General features: G+C 47.1%; 1 protein-coding gene across 1 annotated transcript; it reads right to left on the bottom strand.

The window, feature by feature from the left end:
• Window positions 1–14927: 14927 nt before the first annotated feature.
• On the bottom strand, window positions 14928–25863 carry WDR93 (WD repeat domain 93). Its single transcript, XM_010292790.1, has 15 exons — window positions 25600–25863; window positions 24642–24837; window positions 23930–23994; window positions 23621–23699; window positions 22575–22702; window positions 21003–21090; window positions 20192–20375; window positions 19913–19983; window positions 19381–19467; window positions 18941–19072; window positions 18181–18397; window positions 17412–17472; window positions 16532–16688; window positions 16225–16405; window positions 14928–15045 (listed from the first exon to the last, which is right to left on the bottom strand). The coding sequence occupies exons 1-15, from the start codon at window positions 25861–25863 to the stop codon at window positions 14928–14930; spliced, it is 2028 nt and encodes a 675-aa protein (XP_010291092.1).
• Between the last annotated feature and the right edge of the window lie 358 nt (window positions 25864–26221).

Here is a 26221-nt window from a genome sequence, read left to right on the forward strand (position 1 = left end):
TGCTTTGTTTTTTCTTTCTGGACAAAGAAACAAACTTTTCTATATGGTAGAAATATAAAAACATCAGAGTAGATCCAACAGAAAAATACGCATCTTCCGCTAAAAAATATAATATGTGCGTTCAGATGTAATAAAAGCATCTGCGAATCACTGCGCCCCAGCACCAGTGTGCCACTGAGGCACCTCTGCCCATGCCACCCACGACGCACCGGCACTGCTGCTCCGTCGGCCGGTTAGCAGCCACACCGGGCAGAATGTGATCTCGACCCACGGTGTGCTGTCTGGCCCTGTGCTTTTCAGCCCCAGTTTTTAACGTGCAGGGTTAAACGCGTTTGCATTAGTTTCAGAAGAAAGAACGGGTCCCTCGCAGTCTCCAGCACCACGTACCCGCCAGCGCTTGCTGCTGGGGTGCGATGAGGCACCCCTACTCCCATCCACGCCTGATAAATGAAAGCCAGAGTAACGGCCGTGCTTTACAACCAAAGGGAACCTTCTTGTGGACCATTGCAGAAACGATGCTCTGCGAAACACGGGTTTGCTCTGCACGTGCAAAACGTGAGCTGACTAGGATCACGCAGGCGTCACTTGCAGGACCGGAGCCCCGAAGCCCCTGCGTGTGGCCAGCTCGGGGCAGCTGCAGGGGCTGGGAGCGGCGTCCCCGCGGGACGGGGGGCTCTGACTGACGCGGGGGTGGGTGTGCACCCGGATTCTCCCTCCCACGGCAATCCTGAGAGCACGGCACCCTCCTCACCTGCATGACCCCCGCGCAAGAGCAGGAGGAGTGAGCACCGCAGCCTGCTCCCGTGCGGCTGGGAGAGGCAGCCGCCCGGCCGTGCGGCTGGGAGAGGCAGCCGCCGTGCCGGGAGGGCTCCCGGAGGTAAAAAAGTAGTGTTGGCAAAGTGACGGCCGAATACTGAGCCTTCGTGATAACACAGCCATAGAACTGAGCTCCCATCTCCACAAACATCATCCTTCTGATCTGAATCTGAAAATCTTTAAAAAACCCTTTCGTACACCTCAATTATTTTAACCACTTAGCCATCACGTTCCAGTATTGAGTTGAACATAGACCAATTATTTAAGTCTATTGCCTATTAAAATTCATTTTCGGTGAAAGGTCAAACCTGCAAATTGAAAACAGATGCAGTACATTATGCCTATCAGTATTGTGATCTGCACACAAGTTCCTTATTATGTTTCTGCAGAAGTAATTTCTCCTGTCAAATTTTGCTCTGTATGCCAGCGTTGCTATTACAAGCTCTGTTAATTAAGAGGTCTTTTTATTATTAACAGAAAGTTTTAAATAATGCTGCAGTCTCAAATAAAGATATGTAAAACGGCATCAGGGCTTACCTACCTATAGCACACTACTCCTGATGTTCAGAGGGAAGGAAAAGGAATTAAGTTTACAGCTGGATGTGCATTTTATTCTATTACAGAAGATCTGAGGAGCTTTAAGACTCCCTGCTGAGAATAACAGTGATAAGTGGTACCCTCCTCCGGAGCTGCCAGCGGCATCCTGGTTGCACACGCAGGACTTCATCGCCTGTAAAGTGCGGTGACTTCTGGGCAGCCGTTAATCCACTCGAAGCCCACCAAGAGGAAAAGGCCACGGGAATGGCCTCTCCGTGTCACCTTGAAACTTCTGTCGACTCCTAATGAAAGGCAGCAGAAGTACAGCAAACCTCAAAGTAGCCTCAAAGCATTTACACCGCTCTCCCCCTTTGCAGCCAGGGCTGGGAAATCCCTCCCTGATTTGCTTTTGGTTGTCCTGGGGTAGCATCTGATTTTAAGGTCCTAGAAAAATAAAGGCCAGTTACTTGTGGGTTGCTCTGCCACTGCTTGCACATGTCTTCCCCCAACACACCCGCTGCCCTTTGCGTCTTTCTTTTATGTATAGGGATACGAGTGGCTCATGCAGTAAAGGGGGCACTGGCACACAAGGGGAAACGTGGCATTTTTCCCCAGCATCTCCAAAGTGTTTTGTCTCCTTTGAGATTGACCCTGAAACTGTCCCAAGAGAAAAATTAATTTTCTTCTGAACTAAAACTCATTTGAAAGGAAGCCAGCAGTTCCAGTGGGAAAACGCTGGCATTCCCCCCTGGGAAAACTGGAAAACAGACAAAATGGAAATTTTCATTTTGAAACACCAGCTTGAAATAGGACATTTGCATTTCTGCCCTCCAATAGCAGGCATAGTTTTCCTATTAAGATGTTTTTAAAAAGGTTGTGTTTTGGTGGAAGGAGGGGGTGGTTGATGCTTCTGATAGGAAAATCTGATCTCTGACCATCTCTGAACATCTGAAAGTGTTTTGAACTCTCAGCAACACAGCCTACATTCTCATTTCAGGGTGTTACAAGTTGCATAGATCAAGTCAACAAATTTTAAGCATCTTATGGTTAGTTCAGTTCATTATGTGTCCCCCAGCCCAGGCAATCACTTAATTTGCACGTTGCACCAACACAGACCAAGGCTGCACTTTACAGCTACTTCCATAGTTCTTCCAAGCTTTCCTAATGGCTCTTTTAAGACAATCTCTAGAGAAAAGTGGAAAAGAAAAGCCAAGAGAAGAGGAGCTGCTGTCAGTGCCAAGCATAGCCCGCGGTGCAGCAAGCACCCACAGACAAATGATCTTTTCTTCCTAAAAGTTAAACCTTTCTCATTACTTTCTTGTCATTTTTTTTTCTGTAAAATCTTTCCCATTTCCTTATGTTCTATTTGCTGAAGAAAGGAGCCTGCCAGTCCCCAGCGGGTCACGCTAGAAGCAAGTGGGAGCCGATGGATGTCTCAGGGAGGGTGCGTGGGTGGGTGTGACCCTTAGAGCTCTGTCCCCGAGTCCTTCATCCTCTTATCTGCACAAGCAGTTGCATTTTTGTCTGCTGTTGAGCACAGTTTGGTTTTCTTGTGGCATTTGCAACAAGAGTGCAATGGCTAAACTAAACAGCAGGCTGCCTCTCAGCAAAGGTACAACGGGGGGAGGTGGCTGGCACCTCCAGAGTGACCCCCAGAAACATCTACTGCTGGATTTAGCGCTTGCATGCCAAAGCCCCCGTGCCCAGGGCCGCAGAGGGGCTGGACTTTGCTGCCCGGCTGAGGGCGGATGAGGGGCCCTACGTGACCGCTCTGAGCAGCTCTGCTTCCAGGTCCTCTGTGTTTGCACGGGCTGGGGAGGATCCCAAGGGGGCAGGAAGGGAGAAAGGGAACAACAGGACCAGGAGGACGATTTTAACATCAAGCCATGAGCTGAAGCCATGCTCTGATAGCAGAAGAGGTCTGTGGATGGGGAGAGGCATCCCCGGAGCTCCCACCACAACTTGCTGTTAGGTGGCAGAAATACACCTCCCTGGGGAAGACGGACGAGAAACTCCATCCAGCCACAGAAAAGGGGGTTGAGGATGGGGAAAGCCATCAATAAGAGAGAGTCCTGTTTGAAGGGATACAGTGTTGGTCCTGCTGCTGGTTGGGTTGGGCTTAACTCTTCTCTCTTAAAAGTTATTTGAAAATAACTCTGTGGACACAGCCTCTAGAAAGGATCACGGGAGGGGATCAAGTTGCTCTCAGTGCCCATCGTATTCCAGTTCAGCTGTGGAGGCAGCTGGTCTAAAGGCAGGTCGGGGCCAGTCTTGCAGCGGGTTTTGCGATACAGGCACATACCTGCCGGGAAGAGAGTGGCCAGGCCAGGCCAGCAACGCTAGCAGATGGCGAAGACCTTCCATCTCAGCACAAGCCGCAGGGCCGTCTCAGGAGGAGGGGAGGCTCGACACCTGCTCTTCGAGTCTCACATGGCTCCGTGCAAGCAAAGGGTTGATCCAGGAGCAGGAGACAACACACTGCCCAGGGCAACACATTGCAGCTATGGCCTCTGGAGGCCATGGCAAGAGGTCTGCAGGACCACGGCTTTTGGAGGTCCCCTCTGGAGATTGAAACTGCTCCATTTGCCCAAAAGAAACCATAGGAAGGGCTAGTGCCTTGGAGCTGTGTAACTCAGGGGTTATATCCCTAATTCCAACATTCTCTCTCCACCTCCCTTCCTTTCTTAAAACAAGGATAAGAACCCAGCCCTGGGCAGGACTTCACAGCCTGCAGCAGGCAAGTCCTGCCTCTCTGAATGCGATTCGCAAAGGGGAGGCAACTCAGAGCAACTTCAAAATGGCCAACACTGAGGGGTTACAACAATTTGGCTGAGCTCATTCCAGCACCAGTGTGAGACGGTCCCCGGGTAGGGTACGCAGCTGATGCGAAACCGATGCTACGCTTGATCTTAGCTGAAAGGCCATTAAAAAGAAATCAGAAAAGACTGGCTAAAAGCAATTTATGGGGTTACAAAATGATGTATTACATGCACCATGGCTCCAGGTTTGCAGTAATTTAGACTGGTATTGATTGAGGAGAGACTGGGGCATATTCCACCACCTTTTTAATTTCAGTCTGATTTGGCCACTGCTTGCAGGTCAGCAGGCAATTTGATGAGACAAAAACAAACCAAGCATTAGAGCAGCCTAAATCACCCGCTTTTAGAAGTATCTTGTAAATAACTTTTAAGGTGAACAAGGAGAACAAAATGAAAGAACTGGCTATTAAGAAAATAGAGACTGAAGTTTCAGGCTGAGGAAAAATGGTTTCATGGCACAGTTAAGAAGGATTATCACTCACACATACCATCATTGCCTGCCTTTATTTTCCCAAGCAAATATGCTGTCTTTTTGCTCATATTATGGTGCTAATTCTGATTCAATACGAACTGATTAGATGCCAAAATAAAGCCAAAGTACACACAGTTGCTTACAAAGGCCTCTAATCATATCATTGCAGCAATGGGATGGATGACTTGGTGGGATTCCAGATTATTCAAACCATGTAGTGGTGTAGGATTGTCTCTACACCCCAAGGAAAGGGATGGGCTGTAAATCTGAGTGGAAATCCCATGAGGGTAAATCTGGGATGATTTTTCTCCTGGAGGTAGTGATTACACTATTAAGTGTACTGGCACGTGGGAGGTGCTAGTGAAACCCATCAGTTCTTGAGGTGAGGAACTCGACCATCGACTGACATCAGTGAAGAAAACTTGTCGTGTATCAGGTGATATTCAGGAGACAAAGCACAGGCAGAGGAAGTGGGAGAAAAAGGTCATTTAATTCTTCATTATGTCCCTTTGATTCTGGTTGAGTGGTCCCCTCCTCACAAAGCTGCATTACCGTGCATGAAACCCCAGTCCCTTTCCCCTCTCCCTGCTAGAAATCCGCCCCAGGCATTGCCTGTAACTTCTCAAACACATCCACAGTCTCACAGGACAAGACGGTGCAGGAGGGACGTGGTAAAAGGGGGAATCGCTTCAAACCAACAAGTGTATCCAACTGCAAGCTGCCTTCAGTGCCAGCTGCGGCCCCGAGCTCACCTCCGCTGCATTCGCGTATTGATCGCGTGTAGGTCATCGGCACAGGTCTAAGAAGACCGATTACGTAGCTTACACCAGCCATCAGGTGTTGGATATAAATGGATTTTCCAAGTTCACTGTGACTACCAAAAGCTTGAACTCTGATGTACACAGAGTAAGAGAGACTCATAAATGCCTGATCGGACTAATTAGCACTTTCCTGCAGGAAGGCTTCTCTGATCTCTAATTGCATGTTCATTTCAGTCCTTTGATATCACACTTGTGAGGCTCTTTTCTACTTTCTGCAGGTAAAGGGAGATGTGTCCTCATAGTCTGTCACGTGTTGGTAGAGCAGCAGATGTCATGTCCAGGTCTGCTGAAGCCCAGGAGGGAGCAGGAAAACTCTCTGCATTTACTCCAGACTGAGCAGTTGTTGAGGAGCCAGTTCTTCATTTCTGGCTAGCAGGGCATTTGGTCAGATAGCAACCCAGGCAAGATTAAGTCCCACAGTTTTGGCTCATAATAAAATCAAGTTAAGTGGAGTGGAGGAGAATAACACCTCCTTCCATGGGCCTGTGGAAATGATAACCTGCTCCTAAATATCCACGTGTGTTGGGAACACCAGCCTAGCTGGGCTCTGATGGACTCTCACAAATAGCATAGAAACTGCAGGGCTCAGCTGCCAGTGAACCTGATTCCACCCTTCCAAAAATTAGTTGTACAATCAAATTAAACCACCTGAGCATCTTGTTCCTTTGCTTCAACTCCAGAAGTCAAAGACCTCAAAAGTTATTGGCAGTTTTAATTAAAACTAGCTTTGAGATACAGAGCAACCTATAATGGTTATGGCTCATTCTAGATAATACTGTAATAACCCTCTCTCATATTAAATATAACAGCAATATTGTTCACCAGAGATGAGGACATTAGCACAAATAATCAGTCTCACTGTCATGGGGAGGGCACTGAAGCCAAGAGGGCGTCTAAAATGATTACATAAAAGGCATTTGCTCCTGAAAAACATACTACCCTAAAGCTCCCTGCCCCCTTCAGCATCCTTCCCAGAAGGCCACCAAGTCTCCAGCAGATTTAGTTCAAAACCCCCTTCCTCTCTCAGCAACGTGTTGCCAGTGGGGGCAGTTTCCAGTCCCTGCCCCTGCCTGGGCACTGCCTGCATCGTCTCGTTCACAGGAGCCATTTGTCACCAGCACAGAGCTTTCGCAGGGCAGGCTGCAGGCACAGCAATTGCAGATGTGTCCACAATTTCAGCCCTGTTCAGCTTTTCTGATCCCAGGCCCTTGGCTCTGCCCAAGGGGTTGCAGCAAACGCAGGGCTCAGCTCACAGTTCACCCAGTACTTAATGTTGGAGTTCTGATAAATATAGGTCGATATTCTGATAAATATAATGGTTGCTCTACTGCATTTCAGAGCTGGAGTGGCCGCGCTGCTCCAGCAGAAAGGCTTTGGTTCGATGTTGCGGCAGGGGAGGTTTAGACTAGATATTAGGAAAAACGTCTTTACTGAGAGAGTGGCCAAACATTGGAACAGGCTGCTCAGGGAGGTGGTGGAGTCACCATCACTGGAAGCATTCAAAAAAAGCATAGACGTGGCACTTCGGGACATGGTTTAGTGGGCATGGTGGTGTTGCATTGATGGTTGGACTCGACGATCTTAAAGGTCTTTTCCAACCTTAAGGATTCTGTGAAGCCCATGAGGCTCTGCCTTGTCCTGGAGATGCCAAGAGCCACTAGCAGACCCTTGCTCTGAAGTACTGAGGCCCAATGGCCAAGGACGTGCTCTGCAAATGTATCCTTGATGCAATGCCTGGGGGACAGATAGAGGGTCCTCCCGTAAAACTCACCTTCCGCTTGCTTATAAATCTGCTGTGTGGCTGCAGGTAACTGAAGTTCCCTCCCGTTTATTTAAACAGGAAATGTTTTTTTCCCTGGTGTAAATCCACTGAAGTCAACACATTCAAGGTAACCACACAAGGAGTGAATTGGACCCAGGGAAGTTCATTTCACAGTCTCAGGTGGACATTGAAACTGTCCAAGTCAAATGGCCCTTGAAGCATTAGCGCAGTGAAATTTTATGGGGCAATGGAAAATTTAGTTGTTTCCTCACATGAATGACAGCCAAATCTTCAGTGCATTTTCTAGGCAAATATCTTAAGTTCATCTGAAAAAGCTTAAAAGACAAAAGGAGGCCTTTTGGGGGCAATAAAAACAGTCCATTTGAAGGAACTCTAGTTGAGCATCACAAGGTAAAGACATCCAAGATCACTCTTTTTTTAAAAAAAAAAAAAAAAACACGCCTCTATTCTTTCCCAAAATACCGAGCATGTGCATGGAGCTCACCGAAAAAAGTTTTTGCTCAAAAGACCATTTCAGTGAAAAGGATTGTGATTTTTTTAAACTAATGAAACAAAATATGGCAATATTTCTCCATTGAGAGAAAAAAACCCAGACTACTTTCTTAGAGTTCTTATTCATTCTTCACCCTGTGCCTCTAATTAGATAATAAAGACAAGTGAAAAAACATCAGGTTTGTACTCAAAATTTGAAAATCTCTTAACAGGATTTTTTTCAGACTTCTTAGGGCAATGCTTGATTTTCTAACAAATGATACATATCTTACTTATAGAACTATAAGCTCCTGCTAAATTGAAATCCCTCACATATGAAATGCTCTTCAGTGGCCATTCTGTTCAGGAACAGTTCATCCTTGATAAAACATTATTGCTGGAATGCTACGTGAGTCCACAGCTTAGAGCTGGAAGATGCATTTAAATTCTCTGAAGAGGCTTTAGGAATTCATAATAGTACTTGATCTACCTTTGGGGGAGGGAATATGCCTTTTTTGCGCTGTAACAGCTGAAAGCATTAATTGCTTGATCTTTTCGCCAACAATTCATTATATTTCATTATGTTTCTTTTTTATGCCTGTTCTGTTGCTCCAGTGCCTTGCTAAATATTTCTAGCTGAAGGATGGCATCTTTGAAACAAGGAGAGGGGCTCTAGCAGTTGCTCTGTTCCCAAAGAATGAAAGCAAAGTCAAAATTAAATGCAAAAACAATTGTCACCACAATGATAATCAAACTGTGGACTGTATAAGCGTTTTTCCTCTGGAAGCTCTGGAATGAGGCAACAAGATGCATGTCTTTCAAGAAAATAATTATGTTATAATGAGACTGCCCTAATGTGTTCAGTAAAGAAGCTGTTGATAAGGCTTAAATGGAAGTGCACAAGCAGAACAGTTAGCCTAAATGACAGTTAGGCTCTATATTTTCTTCCCTGGTCTGGAAGATTAGGATCAGTGTGGTCATAGTGCAATGTAAGTATAAAATCCAGATCTGGATTTCAGGTTTTCCCTCAAGAGGTGGAGAATATACAGAGGAAGGCTTTTGATTCAGATTCATCTTGTAAAGGAGATGTGTAAGTCTCTATCTTTATCTGTTCACTCTGATTCCAACGAGTAAATAACCTCAGCCTCTCTGATCCCTGAGGGATGATTTACAACACTGGTAATGTGCACTGAAGAAAAATACAACTTGTTCTGAAAACCACTGATTAAAGTGATCATAGCAAAGCCAAATAACTCAGGGTTTCCTCCTTTTATAACTCATACCTGCTTTACCCCTTGTTACTCCACTCAGCAGCACTGGCTCTGATTTAATCTGCAGGAAGAGTGCCTGTCTGCAATGCTGATCAACACAACTCAGCCTTTGCAAACGTTTACCAGTGCCAAGGGACCTTCTGGTAATGCTTTAGCAGAAATATTTTTAAGAAAATTAATTGCTAAACTATGAACTTCCCCAGAGACAGCACCAGGAGAAAAAAAGAGATGACAAGACCGTAGTACCTACTGCCTACTCACCGTGAAGTAGCACTGTGAAGGGTGCGAGCTATTGAAGCAGGAGGGACGTACAACCTTGCAGATCTGTTTAGTCCTGTCTCATCCACCATCGCTGCTGCGGTCTCTGCCAGGAGTCTGTCATGGGGGAGAGCCGTAGAGGGCAAAAGCTACTAGTAATGGAACTGATCATTCAATTCCCATTTGGGCAATTGCAAATCTTTTTCCTGGTCTGCCTCCTGTTGCCTCTCTGCACTGCCCCAGGAATTGGGTGAAATGCTTTTCTGATTTGCCTCTGCCACTCTAAGAGTACCGTGGAGAGTAAGGACCAGAGCGCAGAATGCACGGGGAAGGCTTCAGGAACCCAGACCATTCCAGTTCTAGAAATTGAGAATCACAGGAAATTTGAGCTAGAAAGAACTCAAGAGTTCCCCATATACTATTGCATCTCCCTGGCCAGGGCAAGGTCTATACCATGCCATTCCTGGCAGATGTTTGAGAAGGCTTCCATTGACGGGCGCTGCATGACTCCCCAGAAAAACTACATTAATGTTGCACTCACAGCCAGTACAAATTTCCCCTCATACCTAACCTGAACCCACTACTTTGCTCCACCATGGACACTGAGAACTGTTTAGTGTCCCTACATTTACTTTGCACATATACACTGGCTTCTAAGTCCCTCCACACAAACCACACCCTTTCCTGGTGGGCTCTTCTATCTCCCAGAGATCCAGCAAGGTCCAGTGACTGGAAGCTGGAACATGACCTATTTGGATTAGAAACAGGGTACAAATTCAAACAACACAGGTAGTTTAACCACCAGGATCATTTACCACAGGCAGTGCTGGCATCTATGACAGGCAGTTTAAAATTAGGATACCGGATGTTTTTAAATGATCACCATGTTTCAAAAAGGAATTAATTCAGAAACATCCTCTACTTAGTGTTTATCCTGTATTACTGTGCTATATCATCCTATAATTGGTTGTTAGGTCAGGATTGCAAACTGGCAGGTTCCTCATCCTTGCCTAATTGGTGTTTCTTCCTCACTGCTCAGTGTGGGACTTGGCTTTTTCCCCCTACAGAACTCCATCTCCTGCACATACCCCCTCACAACGCACACCTATTCCCTCTCCCTCCAACAGTGATCCAGCCCTCCACATGCAGAAGAGCTGCCATTTGCTCAAGTGGGCCGACACGAAGTTTCTAACAAAACGAGCTGTTCAGCCTGACGCGCTCGAGGTGGTCAAAGTGTTTCACACTTGGCAGCCCAGGCCAATTTGCCATTCAGATACTATACATTTTCCTCCTGCCTCATCATCAGCCCTGCAGTGACATGAGTTATTATTCACCTTCTCCTCCTCTTAAAGCATGGACTTTCCTGGGGCCGTGGGAAGTGTGGTGTGCCACAGGAAAACTTGGCTCTTGCGATGACAAATCCTCCCCTACTGCACGACCAGTCTGCTGCACTACACCCTGGCCCCAGCACTTGGCTTATGTAGGGTGCAAGTTCTTCACAGCATGAGCCCTGTCTGTCTTCAGCTGCGTAAAGTGCCTGTAAATCCATGGGGCGATAGCCAAAACACAGCATCACCCTAGTCATCATGCAAATCTCTTATCTCTGTAGCACCCTCAGCTAGGCTCAGCCAACTTTCTCCTGTATTTTGGCCTTGACAACACAGTTCATTTCTCATCCAGTCAATGGTCCTGCTCTTGCAAAATCAGGTATGAAGACCAGCTGAACCAGGCTCCCCTTGCCCTGTGAGTGACCACACATGAACAGTGTGCCAGGTCCTAGACAGAGCAGTACCAGAAACACTGGACCATGACAAACTGGAACAAAAACAGGAAACAGAAACAGAAACTTGAGGGGCTTTGCAGAAACCCAAAATTAAACCAGACTGAGACGTCTGGCACAATGCATTAGGGAAGACTGAAAGAGTTAATCTGCGTAGCTTAGCTGAGCAGCACAACTCAACAGCTATAGCCTGGACTCAAAGGAAGATGAGAAACTGCACCCTGGTACAGGAAACTGGCATTAGAGGTAATGAGGCAACACTAGTTTGGACAAGAGAGCTATCTGAGCAATTAGGAATGGGATGCAGTACCTGGTTGATCTATATCTAGACACAAATTTGTAGAGCAGGGGAGGAAGCTTGGCCTTGTGATGCCCCTACACCCAAGTATGCCCCTACTTGCAGAGCAAACAGAGCAAGCACTTGCTGGGACTGCCCTGCCCTAGGTACCACCACATGTCCCACAGTATCTTGCAGGGACATTACTTGCCCAGATAGCACACAGAGGTCTTTGCAGATTCCTCCTTAGAACGGCTTCAAGTTGTACATTGTGAGGCACTACAGGATGTGTGGGTTGTTGCATTTAGGCCAGTAACATGAATGCAAGGAGTGCAGCTCCTGGAGTACACACCACTTTGGCTCTTCTGTGGATCACGCTCCTTCCAACAGCACAGACATGGCTCATCCAAACAGTGTGAACCTTTGCTGGCCCTCAGGAGTGGGGGAATCTTATCAGATCAGCCTCTGATTTCCTCTGCTTCCACAGCACAAGCAAGTATGCAAAGAAGTAAGATGACATAGAAGTAAGATGACATTTGGCTTATTGCAGAGAACAGCAGATAATTTAGTGAGATTAAAGAGCAGCCGCCTCTCCCACAGAAACCATCTCCGCAAGGCTGGGCAGTAACCTGGCTCTGCTGGAATGATGCTGCTCGAGCGCCTCTCTGTGGCTCTGAGCTCCTCTCCCTCTCACAATCCTCAATCCACTCACTGATTTTTATTTTTTTTTTTTTAAACAAATTGCTCCTGTTATACCCAGGTAGCACCTCTGAGTTCATTGAACTTGGCGCTGAGCTAAGAGTTGGCCTAGCCAGAATTCTTACAGTTTCATCTTTTGATGGTGATATTTATGATACCTCTCAAGGCCTTTCTATAGTTTCCAGCATCAGAATAGCTCAAACTGGCTCAGACCTACAGCTGCCTAGGGCTCACGGAGTGACCAGGAATGGAAGAATAGCTAGCAAGGGCATAGTCTTTGGAATAAGCAATCAGGTGCCTCTGGTCCTCTCCAGAACATGCTGTGGTTCTCAGCACACAGCTCCATCACCAAAGCACATGTCAGCACACTGATCATACTAATTTTTCTACATCCCTTCAAAGAAGCAGGAAACAAATGGTCCCCTGCTGAAGTCATGAGTAAAAACAAAGGCTCTTCATCAGCCTCCTGCAGCTGCTTGTTGTTTTCCTTTCTCTGTGGAGCCTGCCAGCTCCTGGTTATCTTGGCCAAGCACATGATTAGGATTTTAGAGCAAATTCAAACTGCAAACAAACAAGCACATCTTGAAACGAATACACACAAACTGGTGGATGCACACTACATCTAACTGTTTAGCAGATTCTGTTCTGCCTCTTGTCTCATGCTAGGCAAGCCCTGCTCCTCTTCCCGATGGAAAGCAGATGGGGTAGGATTAAGCGCACAGATCCACAAGCCCTTTACATTTGCACAAATAGCAAGAATTAGACCCAGTGCTGTTTGAGGGGCCATGAATTAGTTGTACTGGCTCTCTGCAGCATGGAAAGCAATGTAGGAATAGGAATTCATGCCCTGAGTAATCACCTGTGCCCAGTTATGGCAGAAGGTCCATTGTTTCTTAAACTACCACAGAAACAAAATAATTGCTACTGCCACCACAGCAAGAACAGAAGAAAGGATCAAGGATTGTTCCTTGTTCACTTCAGTGCTGAACCAGGTGGCTCAGTTTAAATAGGCATTGAAGGTGGTTTGAGATAACCTGCTTGACTTTGCACTAAAGCAGCTGGCAAGTGCTCACACAACCCAGTATCAATATCCATAACAATCAGATGAGCTGTGAAGCTGTAATCTGTGGCAGATGGAAAATGACAGCACAAAAGGCTTTGCTGTGGCCCTCAAAGCCCTTCACAAAGGTAGCAAATTGGAAGGTTTAATTCAAATAGCTTGAACTTCTCCAGAGCAAAACCAGGCATCTGAAACTGTGAAACAAGTGGAATGCTTCTGCCCTTTCCCCACAACAGACTGGTTGACTTTATTTCCAGAGGATGAGCTGAGACCTCTCATCAAAACTCAATCCAACTTTCTATGAAAAACTGAAATGGGACCATGGCATGGGAGAGTCCACATAGCTCAGTCTGTGCTGAATCCCTGGCACCCTGCATTGATGCTTTACTGAACCTTTGGGGGAGTCATTAGAGGGAGACCTGGAAAAAATACAGCTCATTCATGCACACATTGGAGTACTTGCTGGAAGATTTGTCAGGTACTTTGTGGATTAGGCAGTCATCTTGGAAGCAAAATCAGTTGTAAAAAGACTGAGGCTTTCTCATGGATTTTATGCTCAAGAAAGCATATGTTCACTATGCTTGTCAGTGGATGTTTTGGGTCACCTCCCCTAAAGCCCCTCAGGTTCCAGAGGGCCCCTGACTGCCTGAAGAGTAACAAAGATGACCAATGCAAAATGCAGTTATGCTGTTAGCCCCCAACTGAGTAATCAAACTCTGCAGCTAATGTCTAGATGCTGCCAGTCTCCCATGGGACAACAGGCCTGAAAATACTGACCAGAGAGCCTGCGTAGTTTTTTGCCCTGTCTGCCAAGTATACAGGGCAAGCTACTAACAATACACTTCTGCTGTAAGAAACAAATACATAGGTGCTTGGCCTTGCACTGCCTCTGCTAGTTTTTTGTCCTGTATTGCCTGCAGGAGGGATGCTTCAGCTTTTTATGGCCTTTGATCAACATGTTGGCCATGCTCCTGGCCTGTCTTCAGTTCAGCACAGCCCTGATGAACACCCCACCTTCTGTCCTGGCTCCTCAGTGACATCAATACTTAGGTCTAACACCAGTTCTAGCCTGACCTTAACCCAGCGAGCTTGTCTGCACATTTGCAGACTTCAGTTCCTAAGTAGTCTTATCCCAAAGCTGCCTGCTTTGAAGTCAAAAGAAATAACTAGACTGAGGAACAGCCTAGGTCAGGCCTGACATGCTGACATGTCCTGCAGTGTCACTGCTGCTTGGCCCTGCTTTGCTCTGGAGGATGCCTCCTTCATGGCTGATTTGCTGCCTGGTTTGAAAAGACCAGGTCTCTTGCTAAGCACAAGGATGCTGGTGCCTGCCCATCTGTGTCAGAGCAGAACATGAGACACACGGGTGAGCCCCAGCAACAGAAGGACAGAACATCAGAGACTGATAAAATGCCAGTCCTGTGAGGAGTAAGAGACATTTACTGGAGAAAAGGCTTTATTAAGGAGGGACATTGTAACATACCATATTGCTCGGATGCACCGGGTCACTGGGAGGACTCAGAAATCCAGCACAAATTCTTAGTTAAACCACATGGGTGCTGGGCCGGCCACCTTGGTGAGAGGCCTTTCCTACCCCAAGACTCTTCAATCAGCAGTGTTTGTCTCTGAGGTGGTGCTGAACCCTTCCTGGAACAGGCTGAGGGTTAGGTAACAGAGATGCCAGGCACAGATCCTTGTGGCTGAGCAGTGGCAGGTAAGCAGCTATCTCAGATGATAAATTGTCCCGAGCTGGAAAGCAGCAGGATAGATTTGAACAGAGTTGCTGTCAAAATATCAGTGCTAGATCATGGGTCTGCAGGACTGTGATAGTGCAGAGCTTGGCCCTCAGGATGCAAGGCTGACTTATGGCTTCTTTTGTCCCTTCACTTTCTGTCTCTCCTTGTCCATGGCAGCTGCTTGTGCCTGCAGCTGACTCCAGTACTCAAGTGACTGCTCCCTGAGTCCCAGCAGGCTCTTCTGCCTAACGAGGGAAGAAAAGAGTTGTTAAAACAGTCCCTGCCATTCCCCCAGTCCTCAGACAACCTTAGCCTCGTTCCCCCAAGGTTCCCTGGGGCTCACAACAAATTAAGCAGTTCAGACTTCTTGTGTCCAAAAAACCTCAGTGATTCCCTCATGCTACTCAGTACTCAAGTTTACTGCTCTTGACAGCAATGACCTCCATATTTCTCTTTGCCTCTTAGCCTCTGCAGACACGGGTCTCACTGCAGTTGTATTTGCTCTGCTCCGGCTTCAGCTCTCAGTACCCAGGGAGCAAGGTATCCCTGGAGGTGATGTCTCCGAATTTTTTCTGGTATAAGACAAACAAGAGTCTCCTCTCTGGCTTTATGAGAAGAAGAGACAGAACTGGTGGCTGGTAGCATAGGATGAAACTTTTCTGCACTTAACTAGCCAGACAACACTGTAGGATTCACCCTAGAGACAAGGAATTAGGGAAGGCTACCAGGTCATACCTGCACCACCTGTTCCATTTCGAATTGGAGAATTAAGGCATAGTGAAAAGAACAAACAGAGTATTATTGACACGGATCTGGATACAGGTTCCCAAAATTAAGTCAAGGAAAAGGTCACCCAATAAGAGATGTCACATTGCCATCTAGTGACGGTATGAACTCAATGCAGCAGCTAAATTCTGACTGCAACCTCGGCCTGAGAGTGCTGGCGACCTTCTGAAACAGAGAAACCTTCAACACAGATCCACTTGAACATCAAATGAACCTAGGAATGGAGGGGAGGAGCAACGTACAATGAGATCCCAGCTCTGCCTGGCTCTGGGATCAAAAGGAAGACGCAGACACTTAAGTGAGGATCGTATTACCTCACAAGCTTGCACAATCTGTGTTGCACAAAAGCACATTAGAACTAGCAAGCCCTCTCTACCTGGAATGACAAGCCTGCCCCAGGCATCCTGGCTTACAGCTGTTAAGTGCTTCTACAAAGGACAGAAGGGAGAGGAGGAAGGGTTCTGGGTGGCTGTCAGGAATGACACCAACCTGAACATCAACCTTAACCAGACATAAATATGTCACAGCATACAGAACCACCCAGAAGCCCCAGAGTGAGACCTCGCATGGACCTGAGCAACACCACAGCTTATAATAATGCAGATGCACTTACCTATCCTGCAGAAGGAAAACCTTACCTATCACGTAAGAAAATGTTACATCTCTCAATCCATGGCAGGTTCTGCAAGGATTTGAGAGGCAAATCTGGTTCCTTTGGAAAAGCCTCCTTCAGTGGATAGGAGTTGAAGTCAAAAAGGAAGATGGTGCTGTGACTGGCTCTGCTCTGTGCCAATGCATCTGCCTGCTGATGATGATCTCCTAGACAGAAACAAGAACAGTGGGCTATTGCATCAGGAGTCATCCAATAAGAACTATCAAGGGTCAGTGCGCAGCTGAATGCTCCCAGTGACCATGTATCTAAGACCACTCCAAGGTGCTACCCACCTCGAAGCAGCAAGCACCAGTTCACACTGTCCACTATGAACACTGGCTGCCAGGGGGATGCTACAGCATGAGAAGGTGGAGTACTGAAGCAGTAAACAATCTGCGATGTGGCAGTGTTCAGCAGGGACACTGTGCCACCCCAGGAGAAGAAGAGGGCCTGAAATAGCAAGTTGACACTTAGAAATAGATGTAAAAGAAATGAAAAGCATTTCCTGGAACGACATTCAGGACTTCACATCCCCAACTATGATGCTGGTTTCTTTGCCTGCCCAGTAGTCACTGGGCCACAGCAGATCAAGAACAAGCTATGCAGGGAACTTGGATTGGAACTGCTGCAGGTTGGGATTGGAAAAGGGCAGCAGGGCAGTTTAGAAGTGAACTAGATCCAACCTTCTGCATGGCTGAGTCTGGCAGGCAGCTTTTAGTCCTTTTCTCCCCATGCCTTAAAATTTTCTGAGGCCACTTGAAAGGTCTTGTGCTTGCAACTCCTCACCATGATGCCCTCTCATATTCAACCCTGATGCCCGAAGCTTCGTGCCTGGACCCTCTCATCTTTGCAGATGGACATGTCCCTGTACAAAGAGCCTCCAGTGCTTCTCACCTCAGTGGTCGTTAGAGGACATGGGTGCAAGGGGATATTGAGTAAGATCATGGAAGAAAAAATCCATTGAGAGTTACCAGCCACATACAGACCTGTAACTGGTGCAGGAAGTCCCCAAGCGAAAAATAATTGGAGGCTGAGAAAGGATGTGAGGGCAGTACCATATCTGACTGCCCTGTTCTTTATCTCCTAGGCACCCAGTTGCAGCCATTACTGGAAACAGGATCCTAGGCCAGCTGGACCTGTGCTCTCTTAAAGTGAGATGGCAGTAATACTCACAGCACTGGGGAATGCCAGGACAGGCACCACTGCGCTGACAGCAAGATTTGGATCTTCAGGCCTGTAAAACAGACTCAGACTTATGCTACTGTTTCATGTACCTGGCATGTACTGAGAGGCTGTAATAATGACAATGGCAGTTTGTGGCACACGGGCTGGCATAAACTTCCAGCCAAGCCACTTCCCTATGGAGACAAAGCCTGCCTTCTCCTGGGCAGGAACCCCTGAGGCCCATCACTGTGCATACCTGCCTAGGAACTATATTGGAGATACAAATACCCTGCCTGTCATAGAGGCATGAAAGCACAGCCTTCAGAGCAGCAGCTTCCCCAAAGCTGACCCTTCTCCTCAAACCAAGGGGATAAGTGAACATAAAATGGATAGAAATATAGCAAGAAAAGCTTATTCTGACTCTAGGGGGAAGTTACCTTGGCAAGAGCAGAAGAGAGAAGAACAAATTGCCCCAGCTACCTGGCAGAAACCCAGCTAGCTGAACATCAGCCCTGGGGAAGTGCTACAAGCACTTGTGTTCTAGTGCACAGAAGAACCCAGAAACACCCCTGATTCTGGCCATAACCATTGGATTTTAGCACTGGAACTGACTCCTAGCAAAAGCACACTTGCTGCTGACAGCAGCATGGCAGAGCTATCTGAGCGAAAGCAGTAGAAAGTTCTCTACCCCACAGAAATCTGAGGCTCCCTGCTGGACCTGACCACTATACCACATGGTTTCTTTGGCTGGAGTGAGATCTATAAGAGTCTACCTCACCTGTCTGCCAGAAGCGCGATGCTGGACTTCCCAGCCCTGGGTGCTTTCACCAAATAGAAAGAGCTGTCTGTACATAGCACTAGAAGCTGCACAATGGGACAGGCAGGATCTGCACCAGGACAAGGTGTCTCATTGCTGGCAGCTGCAGAACTCCTCAGGAAGTGGATACTACGGATAAGACGTTCCTCTAGAATCGCAGTCACAGACAGTGGGTATCCTGGGGAAATAGGGAGGGGTGGAGGAAGTTAGCAGTTTATGAAAAAAAAGGAACTGGCAATTTGTCCAAGGAAAGTTTAGCTTGGACTGTGGCCTGCTCAGAGGCAGCAGCCACCAGAACAATCCTGATGGCAGAAGACTCTTCTGCCACGAGAATCCCTGCATCATGGCAGGATGACACTAGCACTGATGGCAGCCTAGACTGTGATGCCACAACAGCCTCAAAGATGACCTGAGGGTGCAGTGGCAAAGCTGTGGCTGTCTGGCAGCCTCAGGGCAAGATGGGCATCAGTCCTCACTGCAGTAGTTCACAGCCCCCCATTGCTGTGGATGGGAATGGTTCTGTCAGAGCTAAGGCAGTCACACTGCATTGCAACTTCTGGCCAAGCATCCCATGAAGAAGGGAGTCCAAACGATTTTCAGATTTGCTTGTAAACTCACTGCCAGTCCCCTGTTCAACATGAAGTCAGAGTCTCAAACTCCTAGGGAAGGGAGCAATTTATCCACTGTGATCCAAATACACAGTCACAAAGGGCAAGCTCACCTAGCTGTTTATCCCAAATAGTTATTGTTGCATCTTCACATGCCAGCGCCAGGTACCTGGCGCAGGAGCTGACAGCCGAGCATGCAATTGGAGCTGCACATGGCCACACAACATCCGGTTTTGGATCAGAATCTAAACAGAAGGACATTAAGAGAGATAAGTGTAAGAAGGGGCAGAGCATTCTCTTTCATGGTACCAGCTTCCAGTTTCCCAATAGAACATGCACTATTCTGGGGTCTCCTGCCAGAGTGGCTTCACTCAAAATACTGGAAGCCTGTGCAATATGGAGCCCTACAATCCATCCTAACCTACAACATATGGGGCAGCTCTCCTCCCCATTCCTCATTTCCCTGAATCATGAAGATCTGACCAAATGACAGCCACTGGCCACTGAATACTCCCCACAGAGTGCTCTGCCAGGGAAAGAAAGACTTTCTTACCCACTTTCTCCCTGAGTGGACGGTTAAGTAAGTACAAGCAGAGATTGTGGCTTCCATCCCAGTGCACACTGATGCCAGCTGGAACATCTGGTACAGAGAAGGGGACAACAAAAGAGAGAAGGAGATTGGGGACAAAGAAAGGAACAATCCAGGACACCAAAATACCATGAGAAAGCTCTCATTAGAGCTCTCATGGTTTCCCTGACAGGACATGTAGAAACTCTGCTCGCACAGAAAGTACACCACAAGAAACTCTCCCCTTGTCTGTTATTTTTATCTTGCCTATGTGCCCCCTCATCTTTTTTGGTGTTTTCGGGGGGGGAGGAGGTAAGTTTGGGTTTTTTAAACTATGGAGTTAAGTTTCTGTGATTGACTTATAAATCTTAGGGCTGACACTTTATCCAGGCTTATGTCCTTGGGAGATGGAATTTATATAGTGAATTCAAGCCAGAGCCCCTGAGCTCTAACTGGAGCTCAGTGTCATGCAATGATGTGCTTCATAGGTTAACAGCTTTTTGCCCATTTGGATTACCTGGCTGTACTTTCATTTCAGGTCCCACCTGTAGGATCCGGCTAGGCAGGAGAAAATGAAAAGTAGCATGTCTGAAAAAAAGGAAGTAAGAGATATATGTAAAAGAAAGGCCTTGATAAATAGGCAGCACTGCAACAATACCTGGAATGGCTCTAGTCCCCTGCCGTGAAGCCTTGGGATGAATGAGACAAAGCTAAGACAGAGCCTTCCATCTATACTTGAAAAGTGCCCTGTGTTGAAGTCTCATAGACTGAAATTCTGGTTCATGCTCCCACTCACCTGGTGATCTCCTCCTTGCTCTCTTTCTCACCCTCCGCCTCCAGATACTCCCGATAAGTGCTGCGGAAGATTGCTTCCTGCTTCTCCCACTGGGAGTCCTTGATTAGGTGATTGTACCCCAAGCCAAGCATGCTGCCATCATCCACTTTCTTCAAGGCATCCAAAGGGCTTTTAAAACTACTGCCTGGATTGGGAACACAAAGGGAAAAGGCACAGCCCTGGAGGAGCAGATGCCATGGAGTGCTCAAGGCCTCCTTCAAGGTGGCATTGTCTTGAAGAGAGAAACACTGCATCTTCCTGGTAGAAATATTTCAACATTAAGAATATATTTTGTGCGACTTTCCATATCACTAGCCCATTTTCCAGTATTTGAAGGCAGGGACTAGGGCAAGTCATCTGAGGACTCAGTTCACCTTGCCTTTCTGTGGCATTGTCCCTGAGTTTCCCTCAGACAGACCGTGAGGTCTGCTCTCTCCCCATCCTCAGCATTTTCCTATGAATTCCTAGGGGTGCTGTCAGGTTGCTAGGATCTAGGAAACAACCTCCTCCCTCTCTGGTGACAATGAAGCCGAGGGTGTATGACACCCACTTCAAGACACACTGAAGTATTTTGTGCTAACAAAGGTGATGTGAGATGGTTGGGTAAGAAGCAATTCCCACTAGAGGATTACATGTAACTACAAAGACAGGTCAGGAAGGGACCAGGGAGCACATTACTGAAACTTTCTGACCCGTTCTGTAGTCATAAGGGCCATGATTCCTTTGCCACCCGAAGGAGGCTGCAGGTTGCAAGTAGAGAATCGGTCCTGACCTGTAATGGGTTTGGGTGGCTTCACTTTCAGCAGCAGCACTGGGAGACTCAGCTTTGCATCAGCTTTGTTTGCAGACACAGGAGACTCCTGCAACAGAAAAATGTCAGCCTGAGAACTGTGTTGTGCCCTACGCTGCCAACTTTTCACCTGTTCATTGAAATCAAACGCTTCCAAAAGTGTATGCAAAGCTTGACTGACAATGCCTAGGAGATACTGGGTTTAGGCTCATTCTTCAGGCTAAAACACAGAAGCTTGAGGGAAGTCACTACGTTCTCAACAATATTACAAAGGTTGTCCTGCCCAGACACCTCCTGTCTTCGTGCCCTAAATAACATCCACTTCTGATTTTACTAACCTGTCTGCCCACAGGCCTGTGTGGGGCACAGCAGGGCTCAGGAAAAAAAGAAAAAGAAAAAAGAAGAATAAAAAAGAAGCAGGTTGCAGCGTGTTGCTGAATACAAGAACCAGATTTTATGTCAGAGCACCCAAAACTGGAGAAGGTCACATATGTTCTTGGCTGGGAATGGACAATCCTAACAGGAGACTAGCACCAGTGTGTCCCCACCACCACCCCACCCAAATACATTGACATGTTGGCTAAATAGAAAAGGTCTGGCTAAATAATCGACCAAGCCTGAGAAGGAAGAGACAGGAACTTGGGCAGTTTACATGGAATCAGCAAAGAGGGAATCCCTGGGTGTTTGCTTTTGGCTTGGCCAAGTTAAGGGGGGATGTTTGTCCTGAAGACAGGGCTGAGAAGCAGCTCCCTCTTAAATGGCCAGGAAAGACTCTGCTGAAGGAGAAGGGAGGAGTTATGAGGCAGGTATCTCTGAGTTAGCTGGAGGTACAGGGCAGAAGGTGCCTGTGTGTCGAGAGGTGAAATCTATCAGGGTCAAAGCGATACAGGAGAGGGTTAAGCACTGACTCAGCATTTAAAATTCCCCATAAAAGCTCAGGGTATTCATTGAGGCCAGTTACCATCTCTGCAGATCTGTCCCCATGCAGCTCCAGACTTTTCTGACAAAGAACCAGAGGTGACAGTGGTTAGTGCAAACAGGCAGAGACCCTGCCCTGCTCAGGCAGGTTCACTATGACCCCACCAGACTCCTCTTGTAGATAGCCTAAAACATGGAACCCTGATTCAGGACCAGACTCCCAAGTGGAGGTATCAGGTCCTATTCCCACTCGTTCACCTTCCCCCAGTAACATAAGGGAGAAGCGCTGTGGGAATACCCTTACACAGGGCCTCCTCAGATGGGGCAATACTGCTGGGAAAGGAGTTGCCAGTTTCAGGGAGAGGCAGCAGGAAAGCTAGCCCCGGGACCAAGGGAACCTCGCTGGAAAGCCTGTCTTGGGAGAGTACACATGTCCCAATAATAAAAAGTCCTTGTGAAATGTGGGATGGGTAGCTGTAACAGCTGTAGAGATGTATACTCCATCCCTCTGGGCCGACAGACTTGTTCAGCCTGTATCTTGATGTCACTGTCTGCAGAAACAAGGCTCGGGGAAAGACCTGTAGGCAAAAGGGTGTAAGAAAAAATAGCACAGTGGGATATGGAACTGTTTTGTACCACAGATGTCCAGCTTGACCTCCTCTTCCTGCAAGCCAGCCCTGCTGCAGCTCCTGGGTTCTTTTCCATCTCCTTCAGCCAGGAATCCTTAGGCAATCGGTAGATCTCCAGCCAAGCTTTTGTGCTGTCTGCATTGGGAAACCATGTTGAGCAATTGGAAATGAGGAGAAAAGGTCTTTCAAGTAAGCAGCCTCTGTTAATCTCATATCCTTAAAACAAGATTTGGATATTTTTTGAAATATAAAATCCCTGTGAACTCCATGCAGCTCACCTCTCCTCCCACTTAAGGCTTCACATGCTTGACTGAGACTGACAACTCAGCCTCCAGCTCACATCCTCAAGGTCCAACATCCACCAAACAAATCTCATGAAGCAGAATTTGAATTCAGTCAAAGAATTTGACCTGTAACCTCTGAGGTAAAGTAGAAAGTGAGACGTGGTCTCACACTGATTCTCTGGGGATGATACAGATCTCGTTCTCAGCCTATGTCCAGACAGATTCCACCAAACAGGGGTTCAGAAAACCTGCTCACAGCAAATGGGCTGACAAAGGCAGCTGCCATGAAGCAGAAGAATGTTGTAGCAATGAGTTGGTTGTAGTGTTTTTAGAGACACTGTCTCTATGCTGTCTGGCTTGTCTGCAGAGAAAATTCTTCAGGGGTACATATTTCCAGTGTAACAGTGAGCCATAGAGAACCAGAGGAAGAACCGAGTTTGATACTTCTGGAGAGCAGCAGGAAATCTGCTTTCACTGCGCCTTCTGGGAGTGGGGAACTGCACTGACCAGTTCCAGACAGCTCATTTTTGGGATCAGTCCTGATCCACATCAGGCCTTTTGGAGAGAACAGAGTCCTGATCCACATCAGGCCTTTTGGAGAGAACAGAGTGTGGGAGGAGCAGCTCTCTAAGCTGGAGGAGGGACAGGGAGACTTAAGAACAGGATCCTTGGGAACACAGAACACTTTGAGCATTTTAAAAGCATTGCTGCTGGCCCTTCTGCTAGAACACAACAGCCATCACCCAACACACCATGTTCCTGCACTTGCCTTGCAGCAGGATTCCTGCGTAATCACCTCCCGGGGACAGCATCACTTCCACACAAGCACTTCGCTTGCTGATATCCTCCTGCCAAAAAAAAAAAATGGGCTGGCATCAAACAAGATCACTGATTCAGAGAGCTCCATGGCCTTTCACAGTTCTCAACAGGCCAAACAGATTGTTGGAAGAACAGGAATAAATATTGGGCAGCGCTCTTGGAGTGCTGCTGCCTGTGACAGAAATTCCTGAGGGCAATTAGTACTCCTCATGATGGATTACTTACCAGCCTTTGCTCAGTCTCTATGGAATTAACTTACCATTTCATTTAGGATTTTAATGAGTAGGAAGCTTTCCTTGTGAAAGCAGAAGAGCCAGACGAGCCCTGGAATAGAAATACAAAAGTAATAGGAAAAGTGAACAGATGGTAGCCATGCTCTTGGAAGATGGCTGTCACAACATGTGCAGGAGAGTGAACAGGACTACATTTTTTCCTGGACTCAAGGAAGAATATCCCACTGCTTCCAGCACTAAACTTTTGCTGGCTTCCTTATGCCAGCAGCTGCACACACTCAACTGTACATAGAGATGGATAAGAGAGTTTGAAAAGTATCTCCACCAAAATTGATAGGTTTCAGATGAATCAACAAACTAACCTATTTACCACAGGGCTGTGCAATTACAGGTGCTGAAACAAAGCACGTGCAGGAGGTCATACCTAGCAATGGTTCTTTCTGTCTGGTCCAAGGTGTTCCTAAAATTTACTGCACTTCACTCTCAGCTCTGCACCTGCCTCTGCTGCTCCAGAGAGGACACCAAACCCACACCCTCTACTAATCACAAGGCCCTATGTCCACTCTGTCACCCTACAATCTGTTATCCATCATTCTCCTTGCAGAGCTTTCTAGGAAACCTGTCAGCCATTCTAACGTTCCTCCTGATTTAGTGCTCTTCCATAATGCAGCTGCCAACTCTTCAGCTTCAGAGCACAGCCATCCCCAGCTAGGTCAAGGAAATCCATGTCACACTAACCCATTTCATCCACAGCAAGCAGGACATGGCACTCATTCTCTAAATCCGAAGCATGGATAGCACAAATCTCCGTCTTGACTGTATCCCAAGCACAGACCTCCTTACAGTCAGACACCTTGAAGGCAGCCAGACCCACGGACAGACCAACAAAGACGTATTTTCCAGACACTGCGAGGCAATTGGCGTTTCCAGTTACCTATCAAGAAAGGGAAAAGATGTGCGTACCCAACCACTTCCCCAGTGGAGGATACATCAGTCATTCTAGCAATATACTCCTAGCCTTTCACCAACAGAAAATGCTGATTTATTCTACAAGGCAAAAATTTTTGTATGAGCTTTCATCAGAAGAGCGGGGGGAGGGGCTGTCACGTCTGTCATAGAGATTGCTCTGTGTTGGGAACGAGAAAGTTTGCTCCCACTTCTCCCCTTCTGATAAACAGAAGGGGCTTTAAAAGTGAAGAACTCAGTGGCACTCAACCCTCCCACCGCTAATGCAGAGTTGCAATGGGATGCAGAAGGGCAATCGCAGAAGACCAGCAGATACCAGCGTATTCTCCTGGATACCTCCACATAATGATGCGGAAGGCAGCGCTGCCCTTCTGCTCACAACACTCGCATTAGGGTATTCACCATAACACAGAGCTGAGTTTGCCCATTTATATGCTACTGGCTAATTACCTTCTCCTCGGCAAACAAGGGCGGAGCCACCCTGGGAAGCAGAAGGTGAATTTAAGGCTGTTTAATATCTGCTTCTCTCTTTTCAGAGAGGTGTGATAGCTGGGTGGGAAGCAGAACCTGTCAGACAAGCTTAGAAGCTGCAGCCTTTTGAAGCGAATCAGTGAGATGGTGGTGGATTGTGAGGAAGGTGATGAAAAGAATGCAAAATCTACTGAATGGACATTTTCTAGAAAAACTGCTATGGTGACTAATGCTATCTCTACTGTGAGGGGCTCTGTACCTGGAATTCAGCTGTAGGAAAGCATTTTGTGGGCTGGACCTTTAGTTTTTGCACTTCTCGGAGCATATCCCTTCTTTCAATGATTTCCATAGCATTCTCAAAAACCAGCATCACCAGTTTGTTGATCATCCTGAAGGGCTGAGGCAACGCATCACGCTTTCGGTCAGGATCTTGCAGGAAGAAATCTTCCTCGTCTTCCTTTAGCCAGTCCTTTTCAGATGGTGGAGGAATCTCCAGGGGATGCTTCCGGATATACGCAGCCATGGTTCTGCCCTTCCAGATGCAAAACACACCACAGATGCAGGAATCACAGTAGATGCAGAAGAACGAAGAATCGTGCAATATCTACTTTCATGAGGTAATGGGGGAAAAGAAAAAGCTTATTAATGGCCTCCAAGAGGGAAGGGGGGTTCCTTTCAGTATAGCTAGGCACAGCAACCCTGTTCTATATAGCTCATTTCTACTTGCTGCATTGCCTTGGTTAGTCAGGGGTTTAGTCCTGCTCTGGGATTATCAGCCACGCAGACATCTGTAGGCTGCCTACAGAAAAAGGGAGTGTAAAAGCTTTGGCATGAGTTTGTATAAGAATTATGACAAAGCATTCAAAAACATTAGCTTGTTC

Source organism: Phaethon lepturus, unplaced genomic scaffold, assembly GCF_000687285.1.
Source record: "Phaethon lepturus isolate BGI_N335 unplaced genomic scaffold, ASM68728v1 scaffold38678, whole genome shotgun sequence".
Classification (NCBI taxonomy): Eukaryota; Metazoa; Chordata; class Aves; order Phaethontiformes; family Phaethontidae; genus Phaethon; species Phaethon lepturus.